This window comes from Sus scrofa, chromosome X, assembly GCF_000003025.6.
Source record: "Sus scrofa isolate TJ Tabasco breed Duroc chromosome X, Sscrofa11.1, whole genome shotgun sequence".
Lineage (NCBI taxonomy): Eukaryota > Metazoa > Chordata > Mammalia > Artiodactyla > Suidae > Sus > Sus scrofa.
The window spans coordinates 61,647,719-61,665,293 of record NC_010461.5 but is presented as its reverse complement, the minus strand read 5'-3'; the positions used below and the strand labels follow the sequence as shown (position 1 = coordinate 61,665,293).

Below are 17,575 nucleotides of genomic sequence, written 5' to 3'. Positions count from 1 at the left end.
GTAATTGAGCTATGATTTTCACTGCATATTTCACTTTCACTTCAAAGAGTTGATGGTTAATTCTTTTGCCATAGCTTTCTGAACTTTTTGAGAAGCAGCATGTTCAGTAAGTCATTTAAGTTTACCTTACTGCATCCACATTTTTGCATTTTAGTTTAGTATTTTATTTGGACAGTTTTGTGATGAGGAAATGACTGTATATAAACTACTTAAAATGTTTGATTAATTATTATTTCAGCACAAGCATACTTTGTTTTATTGCACTTTGCAGATACTATGTTTTTTTTTTTTTTTTTTTTTTTTTTTACAAATAGAAGGTTTGTGGCATCCCTGCATTGAGCGAGTCTCTTGGCACCATTTGCTTTTCTTTCTTTCTTTCTTTTTTTTTTTTTTTTGGTCTTTTCTAGGACTGCACTCATGGCATATGGAGGTTCCCAGGCTAGGGGGCTAATCAGAGCTATAACCACTGGCCTATGCCAGAGCCACAGCAATGCCAGACCTGAGCTGAATCTTCGACCTACACCACAGCTCACGGCAACGCCAGATCCTTAACCCACTGAGCAAGGCCAGGGTTCGAACCCGCAATCTCATGGTTCCTTGTCGGATTCTTTAACCACTGAGCCATGATGGGAACTCCAGCACCATTTTTCCAGTAGCGTTTGTGCACCTCGTTTCTGTGTCACATTTTGGTAACTCTCAAAATATTTCACACTTTTTGGTCACTCAGAGCAAGGTCCTAACTCTCCTCAATTCTGTGAAAGCTGAATGAGGTAAGGAAGCTTCAGAGGAAAAGTTTGAAACCAGCAGAAGTTTGTTCATGAGATTTAAGGAAAAGAAGCCATCTTCATAACATAAAAGTGCAAGCTGAAGCAATAAGTGGTGATCTAGAAGCTACAGCAAGTTATCTGGGAGATCTAGCTAAGATAATTTATAAGGGTGGTTACATTAAACAGTAGGTTTTCAATGTAGACAAATCAGCTTTCTGTTGGAAGAAGATGCCATCTAGGGCTTTCATAGATAGAGAGGAGAAGTCGATGCCTACCCTCAGAGCTTTGGAGACAGGCTCACTCTCTTGTTAGGGGCTGATAAAGCTGGTGACTTCAAGTTGAAGCCAGTGCTCATTTGCCACTCTGAAAATCCTAGGGCCCTTAAGAATTGTGTTAAATCTATTCTACCTATGCTCTATAAATGGAACAAAGCCTGGATGATAGTGCATCTGTTCACAGCATGGTTTACTCAGTATTTTAAGCTCACCATTGAGACCTAAAGGTGAGAACAAAAAGATTCCTTTAAAAATATTACTACTCATTGACAATGCACTTGGTTACCCAAGAGCTCTGATAGAAATGTAAAATGAGGTTAATGGTATTTTCAAGCCCACTGATGCAGTATCCATTCTGAAGCCCATGGATCCAGGAGTTATTTTGAGTCTCAAGTGTTATTATTTAAGAAATACATTTTGTAAGGTTATAGGTGCCATAGATAGTATTTGCTCTGGTGTTTCTTGGCAGAGTCAATTGAAAACCTCCTGGAAAGGATTCACCATTCTAGGTACTATTAAGAACAATAATAGGAGTTGGGAATAATTTGTTTCCAACCCCCAAGTATGACTTCGAGGGTTCAAGTCTTTACTGGCGAAGTCACTGCTAATGTGCTTGAAATAGCAAAAGAATTAGAATTGGAAGCAGAGCCTGAAGATGTGACCAAGGTGCTGCAATCTCATAATAAAAATGTAATGGATGAGGGGTTGCTTCTTATGAATGACATGGAATCTGCTCCCAGTGAAGATTCTGTGAAGGTTGTGGAAATTTCAACAGAGGATTTTAGAACACTACTCAACTTACTTGATAAGTCCATGGTAGGGTTTGAGAGAAGTGAGGCCAATTTGGAAACTTCTGCTGTGAGTAAAATGCTGTCACACAGCATTACATGGTATGGAGAGATTGTCCCTGAAAGGAAGAGCCATTATCAGTGCAGTAAATTTCATTGTTGTCTCATTTTAAGAAATTGCCATGGCTATCCCAAACTTTAGCAATTACTATCCTGATCAGTCAGCAGTCATCAATATGGAGGCGAGACCCTCCACCAGCAAAAACATTATGACTTGCTTCAGGGAGGTGAAGGTTAGAATTTTTTAGTAATAATGTTTTTTTAATTAAGGCATGTACATTTTTTTTTTGCTTCTCTTGTCACACTATTATTATTATTGTCATTTTCCTTTCATTTTAAAATAATTTTTATTTTTTCCATTATAGCTGATTTACAGTGTTCTGTCAATTTTATATTGTACAGCAAGGTGACTCAGTCACACATACATGTATACATTCTTTTTTCTCCCAGTCACACATACATATATACATTCTTTTTTCACATTATCATGCTCCATCGAAAGTGACCAAACATAGTTCGCAGTGCTATACAGCAGGATCTCATTGCTTATCCATTCCAAAGGCAATAGTTTGCATCTATTAACCCCAAATTCCCAATCCATCCCTCTCCCTCCCCCTCCCGCTTGGCAACCACAAGTCTGTCCTCCATGTCCATGATTTTCTTTTCTATAGAAAGGTTCATCTGTGCCGCATATTAGATTCCAGGTACAAGTGATATCATATGGTATTTGTCTTTCTCTTTCTGACCTACTTCACTTAGGATGAGAGTCTCTAGTTCCGTCCATGTTGCTGCAAATGGCATTATTTGATTCTTTAATATGGCTGAATAGTATTCCCCTGTTTATATATACCACACCATCTTAATCCATTCATCTGTTGATGGACATTTGGGTTGTTTCCATGTCTTGGCTGTTGTGAAGAGTGCTGCAATGAACACGTCGGTGCATGTGTCTTTTTCAAGGAAAGTTTTGTCCAGATATATGCCCAAGAGTGGGATTGCTAGGTCATATGGCAGTTCTATGTCTAGTTTTCAAAGGTACCTCCATACTGTTTTCCATAGGGGTTGCACCAGTGTACCTTCCCACAAACAGTTCAGGAGGGTTCCCTTTCTCCACACCCTCTCCAGCATTTGTTATTTGTGGACTTATTAATGATGGCCATGCTGACTGATGTGAGGAGGTACCTCATAGTAGTTTTGATTTGCATTTCTCTAATAATTAGGGATGTTGAGCATTTTTTCATGTGTTTGTTGACCATCTGTATATCTTCTTTGGAGAACAGTCTCTTCAGGTCTATTGTCCATTTTTCCATTAGGTTGTTGGCTTTTTTGCTGTTGAGTTGTATTAAGTTGTTTGTTTGTATATTTTAGATATTAAGCCCTTGTCGGTTGCATCATTTGAAACTATTTTCTCCCATTCTCTAAGTTGTCTTTTTTTTTTATGGTTTAATTTGCTGTGCAAAAGCTTGTCAGTTTGATGAGGTCCCATTGGTTTATTTTTGCTTTTATTTATGCCTGTGCATATGCAATGGAATACTACTCAGCCATAAAAGAATGAAATATCTCTTTTGGCAACATAGATGGGTATTTTGCTAAGTGAAATAAGTCAGACAAAGAAAAATGTTTAAATTTTTATGTGGACTCTAAAAAACAATGCAAGTGAACAAACAAAACTAAATAGAAGAGACTCATATAGCAAACTGGTTGTTGCCTGAGGGGATGCATCTTGGGAGGGGATGGATAAAATAGTTGAAAGGGATTAAGAGGTATAGACTTCTAGCTTTAAAATTAAGAAGTCAGAGGAATTTAATGTATACATTAGGAATATAGTCAGCAATATAGTAACAGCTTTTTGTGGCAGATTAAAAAAGATAGTACCTAGTCTTAATTGTGGTTATCATTTCATAATGTGTAGAAATATCTAATCACTGTTTTACACCTGAAGCTAATATAATATGTTAGTTACAACTAAAAATGCATAGATTTTATTGTATGGATATATATTTTATGATAAAATCCTTGTATGTGTTGTTAGGAACATAATATTAGGACTAATATACTACATTTACTTTTTAAACAAATATTTATTCTTAACTGTTTGCCTGGCTCTGCTCTAGAAACTTGGTGAAAAATGTACTGATGGGGTTTACTGCTACTACTTCATATTCACATATTTTAATGATATGCTACCTTTATTTTTAAAGCTACAATGTTTCTTGCTACAAAAATGGTAGTTAAATATATATTTGGAATGTGTGAAGAAATTAGGGGTGAAAGTGGTACTTTCTATTTGTATTTCTTTTGTGCCTTACCTTGTAATCACTTTTATTGATATCCACAGTATATATTTAAGAGTGGCGAGTGGCTTTGATTTATTAATTTAATTTACTGCTACTTGTCATGTATGCATATACAGTACAAAGTTATAACAGAAGGAATGATAAATCCATGTTGATGAAATAAGAATATTCAGCATGAAATATCTCTTTGTAGTTTTTATTATATATTCATCATATTTATTAACTGGAGTAGGCCACATTTTTCTGGGTCACTTTTTATTTTTTTAGAGATTACTCTTAAGTATTGTGATTATATCTAATAGGATTAAAACTAGAATGAATCTGTTTTATTTGCACAGATATCATCACCTGTCGTAAGCTTTGAGACTTCTTAACTAGCTGCCACATTTATACTGATTTTCTGCCAGCTTTTTTCTATTGCTGACAGTTTCATTATATATAAATTAACATGATTAAATTTGGATAACCATTGCTGAAGTAGTGTGCTCTCTCTGGAACTGCAAAATTCCCAAAAGCACTGATTATTTGCCAGTTGACTAATTGTAGAAAGGAATTTTAGGAAACATATGCTTGTTAAGCTATGTTTTAGTAGTCTCCAAAGCCACCCCCCAGTTTGGTGATACATAGGACTCAGTATATAGTCATATTCGGGACTGTGGTTTAATACAATGAAAGATAGAAAACAAAATCAGCAGTGGGAAAAGGGACATATGGATTAGAGTCCAGAGGAAACCAGGCATAACCTTCCAAAAGTCCATTCCCAGTGGAGTCACACAGTGTGTACTAATTTCTGCAGCAACAAGTTAATGACAACACATGTGAAGTGTCATCTACGAGAGAAGCTCATTGGAGACTAAGTACCCAAGGTTTTTGTTGGGGCCTAGTGACATAGGCAGTGTCTGCCTGTCTCTTACCAAATTCCAGACTCCCAGAAAGGAAATAGGTATTCAGACAGTCTAGGCACAGTGATTCCCTTTTCTCAGGTAAAGATGTATATTAGTACAGGGAACTGTTTTACCATTCCAGTTCCCCCAACAGCCAAGGCTCACTCTCTCAAGAAGGCTTTCCTAAGATGAAAATTTTGTTGACTCTTGAAGGATAGTAAAATATGAATAGAAGTTTAATAAGAAAAGAGGGGGATAATGTAATATAAGGCATGGAATCTTGCAAATATGTGCCAAATTTAGGTAGTAGTTTATTGTGGTTTAAATAAAAATGCATAATGAATTCTGTAAAAGAAATAGAAATCACCAGGACCCAGACCAAAAGAAGGAACTGATAACCTAAACAGTAAGTTCAAGAAGGTATACTATGGGGAGTTCTCTTGTGGTACAGCAGGTTAAGGATCTGGCATTGTGGCTCAGATTGCCACTGTAGTGGGGGTTTGATCCTTGCCTTGGGAACTTCCACATGCTGTGGGTGTGTCAGAAAAAAAAAAGGCATGCTGTGAAAACCCTAGGGATAGGCTTGTCTTGAGAGTAGCAGCAGCTTTGGTTTTTACCTACAGAGGAATATGATACAAGGCCTTGAGCGCTCTAAGGTGGACAGTTCCTAGAAGCCAGATTAAAGCTGAATCTCTTTAAAGGATACATACTCCATAGAAGAATAGGATACAAAAAATATTGCCCATCAATCCAGGGAAATGATAAGGAAGCTTATCTGTGTCACCCTGGGCTGTGGGTTTTGGTAATAGTTTCCTTGGATTCATAATCATGGACTTTACCTCACATAGTTTATGATTTGAATTTACATTATTTACATAGTGTAAAAATCTCAAGCTGAAAGACTAACCTCAAAAGTAATTCTGAGTTGGTGATCCCTTGGAGCACCTAACAGAAGCAGATGCAACTTCACTGTGGAGTTGTACGACGTCAACCCAGGATACCAAGTATTCTCACATATGGTGGCTACACTAGAAGTAAAATGAAAATTAGAAAGTTATAGAGTGCCTAAAGAAACAGTTAGTATTAGAAAAAGTTAGAAATAAGATAAGTTAGCAGTCATCCTGACAATGTTAACACACAACACAAACATGTATGATTAGATTGTCAAGAACCACAGATATTAGAGCTTTTTTTTTTGTCTTTTGTCTTTTGCTGCTGTTGTTGTTGCTATTTCTTGGGCCGCTCCCACGGCATATATAGGTTCCCAGGCTAGGAGTTGAATCAGAGCTGTAGCCACCGGCCTACGCCAGAGCCACAGCAACGCGGGATCCGAGCCGCGTCTGCAACCTACACCACAGCTCACAGCAACGCCGGATCGTTAACCCACTGAGCAAGGGCAGAGACCGAACCCGCAACCTCATGGTTCCTAGTCGGATTCGTTAGCCACTGCGCCACGACAGGAACTCCCTGAAACACAGACAAATTTTAAAGTAGGAACCTAAAACTACAGCTATGATATTGCTATTTGAATCCACCATGTACTCAGATAAACATTTTCAGATCTTCTCCAATTTCTTCTCCTCTCAGAATTTTCTCTTCTTCTTCAGGCAAGGAGTTGACGTAAGTAAGCTACTACTAGCAATCTGGGGACGTATGGGTTGCAGATGGAAAATACTCAAATAGAGTTGGCTTTTATATTTTGTTACTCAGTCATAAAACATTTTTAGTTTGACTTGACATAGGTTTCTGTAATCAGTAAAGATATACTTATTGAATATTTAATAAAAATATCCTTTCTAATCCTATAATTACCTGATTCCAGACATCTTCTCTATGGTGAAAATTAACTTAGGCTCTGTTTTATGTTTAGACAAAGCTTATGTTTCTCCCAATGTGGAAAGAGAGAGGTTTTTAGGTTTTCTTGTTTTTTGTTTTCTTTGGCTGCCCCATGCACCTAATGCCTTGGTAACACAGATCCTTTAACTCACTGTGTCAAGTGGGGATTGAACTTGTGTCCTGGTGCTACAGATATGATGCTGATCCTGTTGAGCCACAGCAGGAACTCCAATTTCCAAGACCCATCTATGAGAAGTGTAGTATTATCAGACTAATATACTAGTTATCCATTTCCATGGTAGGAGTGCATTTACAATTTAGCCCACTCAGTACATCCACAAGTGAGTTAAAGTCACACTGTCTGGGCAACAGTGTAACTGTTTGGCATGTAAGTTTGGCATTCTGAGGTGTCTTCTATAGTTCTCTTAATTCTGAGATTTGCACGTAGCAGACATTCAATACTTTTATTCCTACTCCTTTTTTTTTTTGGCTTCACCACCTGTGGCATATGGAGGTTCCCAGCCTAGGGGTCAAATCGGAGCTACAGCTGCCAGCCACAGCCACAGCCACAGCATCGCAGGATCTGAGCTGCATCTGCAGCCTCTACCACAGCTCAAAGCAACACCAGATTCCCCATCGCTGTGCAAGATCAGGGACTGAACCCACAACCTCATGGATACTAGGTGGACTCATTTACATTGCACCACAATGGGAACTCTTCCTTGCTCCTCTTTTTTTTCGTTTTCTTTTTTTTTTTTTTTTTTTTGGTTTACTTGAGAACTCTGGTCTCTGACAGCAGCTTCTGCCGAAAATAGATTCTACCACTCTTATGCATGAATATATAACCTTTGTGTTCCATTACTTAATTCAGGAGTTACTCAGATCTTTTATTTAGCTCATCTTAAGTCCATGTAAAACTATCTATATCATCTATCTATATCTATCTTCTTCTTCATCATCATCTACTCACTTTGCATCAGCCTTAGCCTCCATTGAATCTGTAACCTTGTCAAGTTCCAGTGAACAAGTAAGAGTTTCCAGAGATAATCTAATATAAAGTCCCAATTCATATGCCATACACTTTATTTTTGCTACAATAAAGCTACCTATAAAAGATTTATGTACTGTTGTGCCTTCTAAATGTGGTCCAGGGAGATCTTTAAGTGTCCCCAGGAAGTCCCAGGCTAATGTCTTCTATTACATGAAGATAGCAATGGTGCTCTTTTTTTCTGCTTTTATTAAAACAAAAGCTATTTCTGATCTTCTCAATTCAATATTTCTCTCCTTTGAAATTCTACATTATTTTGTCTGTACTTTTCTTGGTAATTTTCATTTATTGCTTCGTGTCATGCTCATCTCTGTGGTTGTTCAATTTAAACTTCCCCATTTTTCCTACCCCAGTTCCACTAGACTTAATAATCAAGTCTTATTGATTATTTTTTAGTTCATGCTGTACATAACAGTGCCTTTTAAATATTGGTTTATTTGAATTAATTAATTTTTATATCATTTTGTTGATGTCTTTTCACAATCAGAGAGAATCTTGCATGGAGAAAGACAATGTGCATGGTGGAAATTTGTAGGACTGGTAGGCACAAGACCTAGCTCATATCTCAGGTTGTGGTGGATGATTAACTGTGTTCTTGAGTAAATCACTCCCTTCCTGGCATGTCTTCATTTAACTGCAATTCAGTAGGGTTGTTTTATATGATCTCTCAATTTCCTTTCAGTTTGCCATTCTATAAACTAAGGAAGATCAGGGTATGTTCTTTCCCCCCTTTTTCTTTCCCATTTGGATTCCTTTTATTTCTTTTACTTCTCTGATTGCCATGGCGAGGACTTCTAAAACTACGTTGAACAGTAGTGGCGAGAGCAGACATCCTTGTCTTGTTCCTGATCTCAGCAGGAATTCTTTCAGCTTTTCACTATTGAGAATGATGTTTGCTGTGGGTTTGTCGTATATGGCCTTTAAGATGTTAAGGTAGGTTCCCGTTATGCCCACTTTCTGAAGGGTTTTTATCAGAAATGGGTGTTGGATTTTGTCAGAGGCTTTTTCTGTGTCTCTTGAGAGGATCATATGGATTTTATTCTTCAGTTTGTTAATGTGGTGTATCACACTGATGGATTTGCAGATATTGAAGAACCCTTGCATCCCTGGGATAAATCTCACTTGATCATGATGTACAATCCTTTTAATGTATTGTTGGATGCAGTTTGCTAGTATTTTGGTGAGTTTTGTTTTTTTTTTTTTGGTCTTTTTGCCATTTCTTGGGCCGCTCCCGTGGCATATGGAGGTTCCCAGGCTAGAGGTCTAATCGGAGCTGTAGCTGCCAGCCTACGCCAGAGCCACAGCATTGCAGGATCCGAGCCGCGTCTGCAACCTACACCACAGCTCACGGCAACGCCGGATCCTTAGCCCACTGAGCAAGGGCAGGGATCGAACCCGCAACCTCATGGTTCCTAGTCGGATTTGTTAACCACTGCGCCATGACGGGAACTCCTTTGGTGAGGATTTTTGCTTCGATGTTCAAAATCAGTGAAATTGTCCTGTAGTTGTCTTTTTTTGGAGTGTCTTTGTCTGGTTTTGGTATCAGGGTGATGGTGGCCTCATAGAGTGAGTTTGGGAGTATCTCTTCCTCTGCAATTTTTTGAAATAGCTTCAGAAGGATAGGTGTTAGCTCTTCTCTAAATGTTTGATAGAATTTTCCTGTGAAGCCATCTGGTCCTGGACTTTGTTTGTTGGAAGTTTTTTAATCACAGTTTCAATTTCAGTACTTGTGATTGGTCCATTCATCTTTTCTATTTCATCTTGGTTTAGTCTTGGGAGATTGTACTTTTCTAAGAATTTGTCCATTTCTTCTAGGTTTTCCGTTTTATTGGTGTATAGATGCATACAGTAGTCTCTTATGATCCTTTGTATTTTTGTGACGTTCATTGTTACTTCTCCTTTTTCATTTCTAATTTTATTGATTTGAGTCCTCTCTCTTTTTTTCTTGATAAGTCTGGCTAAGGGTTTATCAATTTTGTTGTTCTTTTCAAAGAACCGGCTTTTCGTTTCATTGATCTTTTCTATGGTTTTCTTTGTTTCTATTTCACTGATTTCTGCTCTGATCTTTATGATTTCTTTCTTTCTACTAACTTTAGGTCTTGTCTGTTCTTCTCTCTCGAGCTGCTTTAGATGTAAAGTTAGCTTGTTTATTTGAGCTTTTTCTTGTTTCCTGAGGTGGGCTTGTACTGCTATAAACTTTCCTCTTAGAATGGCTTTTGCTGCATCCCATAGGTTTTGGAGTGTCGTGTCTTTGTTGTCATTTGCTTCTAGGTATTTTTTAATTTCCTCTTTGGTTTCTTTAGTGATCCACTGGTTGTTTACTAGCATGTCTACATGTGTTTGTGTTTTTTGCAACTTTTTTCTTGCTGTTCATTTCTAGTCATATAGTGTTGTCAGAAAAGTTGTTTGATATGATTTCAATTTTCTAAAAGTTACTGAGGTTGGATTTTTAGCCTAGGATGAAATCAATCTTAGAGAATGTTCCATGTGCACTTGAGAAGAATGTGTATTCTGTTGCTTTTTGATGGAATGTCCTATAAATATCTATTAAGTCCATCTGGTTTAATGCATCATTCAGGGCCTTTGTTTCCTTATTGATTTTCTGTGTGGTTGATTTGTGCATTGTTGTAAGTGGGGTGTTAAAGTCCCCCAGTATGATGGTGTTGTTGTTGCTTTGTCCTTTTAGGTTGTTAGCAGGTGCCTTATATATTGTGGTGAACCTTTGTTGGATGCATATATATTTGATATTGTTATATCTTCTTCTTGGATTGATCCTTTGATCACTATGTAATGACCTTACTTGTTCCTTAAAATATTCTTCATTTTAAAGTCTATTTTGTCTGATATGAGTATTGCTACTCCAGCTTTCTTTTGATCCCCGTTTGCATGAAACATTGTCTTCCGTCCTCTCACTTTCAATTTGTATGTGTCCCTAGGGGTGAAGTGGGTCTCTTGAAGACAGTATATATATGGCTCTTGTTTTTGTATCCATTCAGCCAGTCTATGTCTTTTGGTTGGGGCATTTAGTCCATTAACATTTAAGGTAATTATTGATATGTATGTTCTTATTTCCATTTTATTAATTGCTTTGGATTTGTTTTTGTTGTTCTTTTTTCTTTCCTTCTTCTCTTGTTCTTTTCTGCTGAGAGAAGTTCCTTTAGTATTTGCTGTAAGGCTGGTTTAGTGTTGCTGAATTCTCTCAACTTTTGCTTATCCGTGAAGGTTTTGATTTCTTCTTGAAATCTGAATGAGAGCCTTGCTGGTTAAATGAATCTTGTTTGGAGGCTTTTTCCTTTCATCACGTTACGTATATCATTCCACTCCCTTCTGGCCTGCAGAGTTTGTGCTGAAAAATCTGTGTATAACCTTATCAGGGTTCCCTTGTATGTCATTTGTTTCTTTTCCCTAACTGCTTTCAAGATTTTCTCTCTGTCTTTAATTTTGGTCAGTTTGATTAATATGTGTCTGGGTTTATTCCTCCTTGGGTTTATTTTATATGGTACTCGTTTTCCTTCCTGGATTTGAATCAGTGATTCCTTTCCCATGTTAGGGAAATTTTCGGATATTATATCTTGGAATATTTTTTCTGTCTCCTTCTCTCTCTTCTTCTTCTGGCACCCCTATAATACGGATGTTGGTGTGTTTAATGTTGTCCTAGAGTTCTCTGAGACTCTCTTCATTTGTTTTCAATCTTTTTTCTCTTTTCTCTTCTGCATCCATAATTTCCACTAATGTGTCCTCCACCTCACTTATTCGTTCTGCCTCCTGTGTTCTGCTGTTAGCTGCTTCTAGTGAATTCTTTATTTCAGTTATTGTATTTTGCATCTCTTCTTGTTTAAGTTTTATATCTTGTATCTCTTTGCTCAGTGTTTCTTGTAAGTTATGCATCTTTGCCTCCAGTTTATTTCCAATGTCTTGCATCATCTTCAGCATCAACAATCTAAAGTCTTTTTCCTGGAGGCTGAGAATCTCCTCATCACTTAGCTGATTTTCTGGGGTTTTTCCTTTCTCCCTCATTTGTGTTATAGTTCTCTGTCTTTTCATTTTTATAGGTTTTTGGTGTGTTGACCATTTTAGAGGTTATAGAGTTTTAGCCTCTCTTACTTCTGGTGTCTCCCCTCCTGTGGCTGAAGTCGGTATGGGGGGCTTGCTGTAGTCTTCTTGATGGGAGGGGCTTATTCCTGCCCACTGGTAGGTGGATCTGATTCCTATCCCTCTGGCAGGTGGGGCTTAGTCTCTGAATGGGATTAGAGGCAGTTGTGTGCTTGAGGGGTCTTTAGGTAGCCTGTTTACTGAGGGGCACGGCTTTGATACCACAGGGATTGTCATTTGCCCTGGGGCTTCTCAGTGCTGATTGAAGGGTGGGGCCAGATTATCCCAAAATGTCCCCCTCCAGATAAAGGCAGGCTGCTTAATATTCCTGAGAGCTTTGCTTTCAATGTCCTTCCCTCACAACAAGCCACATTCACCCCTGTTTTCCCAGGATGTCCTCAAAGAACTGCAGTCAGATTTGACCCAGATTCCTATGGAGACTTTGCTTTGCCCTGGGGCCCAGTGCACGTGAAAGTCTTTGTGCACCTTTTAAGAATGGGGTCTCCATTTCCCCCAGTCCCATGGAGCTCCTGCACACAAGCCCCACTGGCCTTCAATTCCAGATGCTCCAGGGGCTTTTTCTCCAAGTGCCAGATTCCCACATGTGAGAGTTTGATGTGGGGCTCAGAACTCTCACTCCTGTAGGTTAGTCTTTGTGGACTAATTAGTTTCCAGTCTGTGGGTCTTCCCACCCAGGAGGTATCGGGCTGCTTATATCACGAAATCACCCCTCCTACCTCTTTTTGTGTCCTCCTCTTTTTCTTCTGAGTGGGGTCTTTTTTAAAGTTTCCGGTCCATTTGGGAGAAGAATGCTCCGTCTTTAGTTGTGAATTTTTTTGTTTTTAGGAGAGAGGTTGAGGTCCAGTCCTTCTATTCTGCCGTCTTAATCCCATCTTCTGGAACATTGCTGTTCTTTATAGTCTATATAGTTTTCTGAATATATGAAATATTTTATAACAATATATAAAAATTTAAAGTACTTTTCATTAAAAGGCAATTGAGTGAAGGAATGGAAGCAAGTGAAACCTGTACATTTTTTATTTTGAAGTCGAACTGTTTATGTTTATATCTTTTTTGTTTTTGTTTTTGTTTATTTTTTTTGTCTTTTTGCCATTTCTAGGGCCACTCCCGCGGCATATGGAAGTTCCCAGGCTAGGGGTCTAATCGGAGCTGTAGCCACCGGCTTACGGCAGAGCCACAGCAACGCGGGATCCGAGCCGCGTCTGCAATCTACACCACAGCTCACGGCAACGCTGGATCATTAACCCACTGAGCAAGGGCAGGGACCGAACCCGCAACCTCATGGTTCCTAGTCGGATTTGTTAACCACTGCGCCACGATGGGAATTCCTATGTTTATATCTTTCATAGATTATTTTGTTTTGCTTCTTATGCCTTTTATAGTCAAATTTTATGGGGAAGATAAGAGCCAAAAGGATTTAGTATGATATTTTGATGCTGGGATCAATCCTTGGTTTGAGTCTTCCAGAATTCTAGTAGAACAGTTAAATGTTTCCTGCCCCTAAGATCTTTTCTCTCTTGATCTCTTAAGTTTAGAGTCATTTTCCCTTCCCTTCCTCAATTCCTGTTCTCCTCCTCTTCTGTCTTCTCTCACTCACTTTCTTTCTCTCTCTTTCTCTGGCTCTTTCTTTCTCTGTTCTCTCTGCCTTTTCTCTTTCTCTCTCTCTCTGACTCTCTATGTATTTCTTTCCTGGCCCTTTTCTCTTGGGATGTGCTCTGGGGATTATACTGTCTCAGGGCCTGGGGGCCTCATCTAAAGAGATGAATTCTGTTTCTCATACATTCTCAGGTTCTGTCTCTTGCTTATTCTCTCACTTGGTGCCCCTCCTCCATGTCTTTCTTCCTCTATGTGCATATATATGTTTGTATATGTTTTTGTGTCTTTCTCTGACTCTGTTTCTTTATCTCCCTCTCCCAGGGTGAGTTTATTCTGTCTATCTCCCCTCCCGTACCTTGTGCTTGTGTCTGTTCTCTCAGAGTGTAGAGCTCTCTCTCCCCTGTGGTCCTCTCCTCCCTGTCTGTCTATCTGTCTCTCTGTGTGTGTGTGTTTCACACCCTTCTCCCCAAATCCCTACCAATGTCTTTCTTACTCTCTCCCTAGGTTGGTCGGTCTATATGTTTCTCTTGATCTTTTTCTTAGTCCCTCTCACCAGGTCTTTCACTTTCTTCCCTTATTTGCCTAATTAATTATTTTTCATTTATTTTGTTTAGGTAAAGCTGCTTCCTCTTCTAATCCAAGCAGCCCAGCTCCAGACTGGTACAAAGATTTTGTTACAGATGCTGATGCTGAGGTTTTAGAACATTCTGGAAAAATGGTACTTCTGTTTGAAATTCTTCGAATGGCAGAGGAAATTGGGGATAAAGTGTAAGTTCTTTCTTATTTCCTGTTTTTATTATATAAATGAATGTTTTGATAACATTTTTATTGTTTAAACAGTTTATTTGAAGAAATTGGCTTTGTTTTTTTCCTTTGTAAAGATGTAATTTCTTGATTAGTGTAGTGATAGACAGCTTCCTCCTAAGCCACTCATTCTGAGTACATATTCTGGTTATTTCTTCAGTGCCGTTATCCTCTTCTGGTATTGCATCTTGAACTTATTTCCTTGAGCAAAGCCTCCAGTTGATACTTATATTTCATCATTTTCATAATCATTTTTTTAATCCATGCAGTGTGGCTTCTACCCTGTTAACTTTACTAAGATTTTCCCCCCTTAAGTCACATTTAATGACCTAATTTCCAAATGTAGTAAACACTTCTCAGACTTTATTTCACCTCTTTTATTGCACTATTATTTTCCTTTGTTTTTTGTTCCCATTTGTTTTACTTCTAGAAGTTGTTCCCCCATTCCCTTCCCTATATTCCAGCCTCTAGTCTTATCCTTCATTTTACTATTTTAAAAACATACTTTTAATGTTTTGAACCAGACTTATTGTTTATACTGTTACAAGGTCCTAAATTCTGGTCATAAAATATTTTAAAAATATAATGCTTTTAATGTGATAATTTTTTGTTTAAAAACTTTCAGCAGTTTAACATAAAGCTAAAATATAAGAATCTATTTTCTTAAAAAAAATTCTCAAATTTAGTTTCTTTAACTTTGCTGGAAAGAGGTAGAGTCTCCATTGTATTTTATTTTTTATTTTATTTTTTTTCTATATAAGAGTATTTATTTGTTTTTCATTTTAAATTATTTTTTTTCTGTTATATTTTAATACCACATTTTAATACACCTCTACTCATCACATTCTAATGGGCTTGACATGTCCTTTCACTGGATAGTCAGTTGTTTGAAGACACATACCATTGCATTCTTTTTTATTAACCACTACCTGGCACCTAATAATTCACTAAAGTTATCTTTGTTATGTATTGCAACTTTATTTGTACAGAAACAAGTTATTCAGATAAGGACTGATGTTGGCTTGAAATAGAGAGGTAGTAGTAGAGATAAAGGGTATATTTTGGAGTAGAAACAACAGCATTTGTTAGGTTAAATGTGGGGCAGCAAGAAGGAGAGAGTAGTGAAAGATGACTCCCACACTTTCCCATTTGAGTGGTAAATTATGGTATTATTTACTAAAATGGAAGAGATTAGGTGAGAGCTAAGTTTGTTAGAGGTAGTAAAGAGTCCTGCTCTGGCTTTAAGTTTCTAAGGCCTATTAGGTGTCCATGAGAGATGTCAAGTAGAAAGTGCATATTTGAGTTCAGAATTCCTTAAAAGTCAGGAGAGATTAATGTTCTAGACATGCTCATATTTTTTTTTTCTCTTAACTTCTATAGTTTCAAGTTAATTTTTATTGGGTACCATACAAATATTTTACTGGTGTAGAAGAGATTTTAATGGTCTTTATTTCTTCTTTCTTTTTTCCCCCTTTTGGCTGCCCCTGCAGCACATGAAGTTCCTGGGCCAGGAATCAAATCTAAGTTGGAGCTGCGACCTACACCACAGCTTCAGTGATGCTAGATCCTTGACTCACTGTGCCTGTGTGGGGATCAAACTAGTGCCTCCACAGAGACAAGCCAGATCATTAACTCAGTGCATCACAGCGGGAACTCCCTAGTGGTCTTTTAATTTCCTAACCAGTACAAGAATTTCTTCTACTATGTTCATCATGGATGTTCTCCTAGCCTTTTCTGGGTAGAATATTTTCCATCTCAGAAGGCTCCCTATAGTTGAATACTTAGAAGTCTTAGAAAATGTATCCTTATCTATAGTGTATACTCTATTCCTTATTCCCCACCTGGTCTAAAATAGAACATATATATTTCTTTTAAAAACTACTGTTATATTTTTTTAGCCATTCACCCAACTTATAGATGTTATCATTGTCAAGAGTATAAAACTGCATTTCTGGAATTATGAATATTTCATTATGGAAATTTTCATGCATAACAAAAAGCAGAAATAATTTTTAGTGAATACCTGTACACCCGTCACCTAGAATCTGTATTGTATTTTTTATTTTATTGTTTTTTTTCCCCCCTTTTTAGGGCACTTGCGGGCATATGGAGGGGTCCCAGGCTAGGGCACTTATTTTGCACTTGCCCCATATGAAGGTGCCCAGGCTAGGGATCCAATTGAAGCTATAGCCACTGGCCTACACCACAGCCACAGACACAGCAACATCAGATCTGAGCCTCGTCTGCAACCTACATCACAGCTCACGGCAACGCCAGATCCTTAACTCACTGAGTGAGGCCAGGGATCGAACCTGCAACCTCATGGTTCCTAGTCAGATTTGTTTCCGCTGCGCCAACGGGAACTCCTGTTGTATTTTTTTAAGTCATTCTTTATTCTTTATCTATCAATCCCTCAATCTGTCTTCTTTTCCTGATGCCTTTCAAAGTAGGTTACAGACATCACTACTACTATTTCAGTTGTCTCCTCTTCAGATAGTGGTAGGTTTCTCTCTCATCACTTTTAGCTTTCTCTTCTCAGTGGATTGAAGTATTCTTTGTATGGCATAATTTCAATTGTGACATGGTCTTAAAAATAATTCAGTTTTTTAACACTCATCTCAAAATATGGTCACAGTAAACAAAATGCTTCAGCTGAGTGTTCAGTAACACAAAATTTTAGTGAGGCTGGTTCTTGTTTATTCTGAATCCTATAATTCCATTCATGCAATCTGATAGAGATTTTCCAACATCTAAATAACACCGTTGGTTCATATTGACTTGTGGTCAAGTAAGACCTTTTGTTTTAAAGAATAGTTATTAAATCATAGTCCCCTGTTCTCATTTTTGCAGCTGATATTTTGACCAAAATGAAAATTGATATTTCATAGGGGAAAAAGATAAATGAATTCAAGTGATTTTTTTTTAAAGCCAGTGTGGGTGTCCTGAAATCTGCTTAACAACTGACTCTCCAAGAAATAATACTGATTGGTGGTGATAATGATGATGATAGATAAAGCAAAGAAACTGGAACGAAAAGCCCTAATTTGTAACATTTGCTGATTTTCATGGTATAAATAATCCCACAGTGGCCAATTTCAGGCTAGCAA

General features: G+C 37.8%; 1 protein-coding gene across 10 annotated transcripts in view; it reads left to right on the top strand.

Annotated features, from left to right (window-relative positions):
- The window catches only part of ATRX (ATRX, chromatin remodeler), a 288,314-nt gene that overhangs the window by 207,048 nt on the left and 63,691 nt on the right, over window positions 1-17,575 (top strand). For all 10 annotated transcript variants that reach the window (XM_003360375.5, XM_021080085.1, XM_021080083.1 and 7 more), the window contains one exon: window positions 14,279-14,432. In XM_003360375.5, coding sequence (XP_003360423.5) covers window positions 14,279-14,432 — 154 coding nt within the window. The remainder of the gene's footprint in view (window positions 1-14,278; window positions 14,433-17,575) is intronic.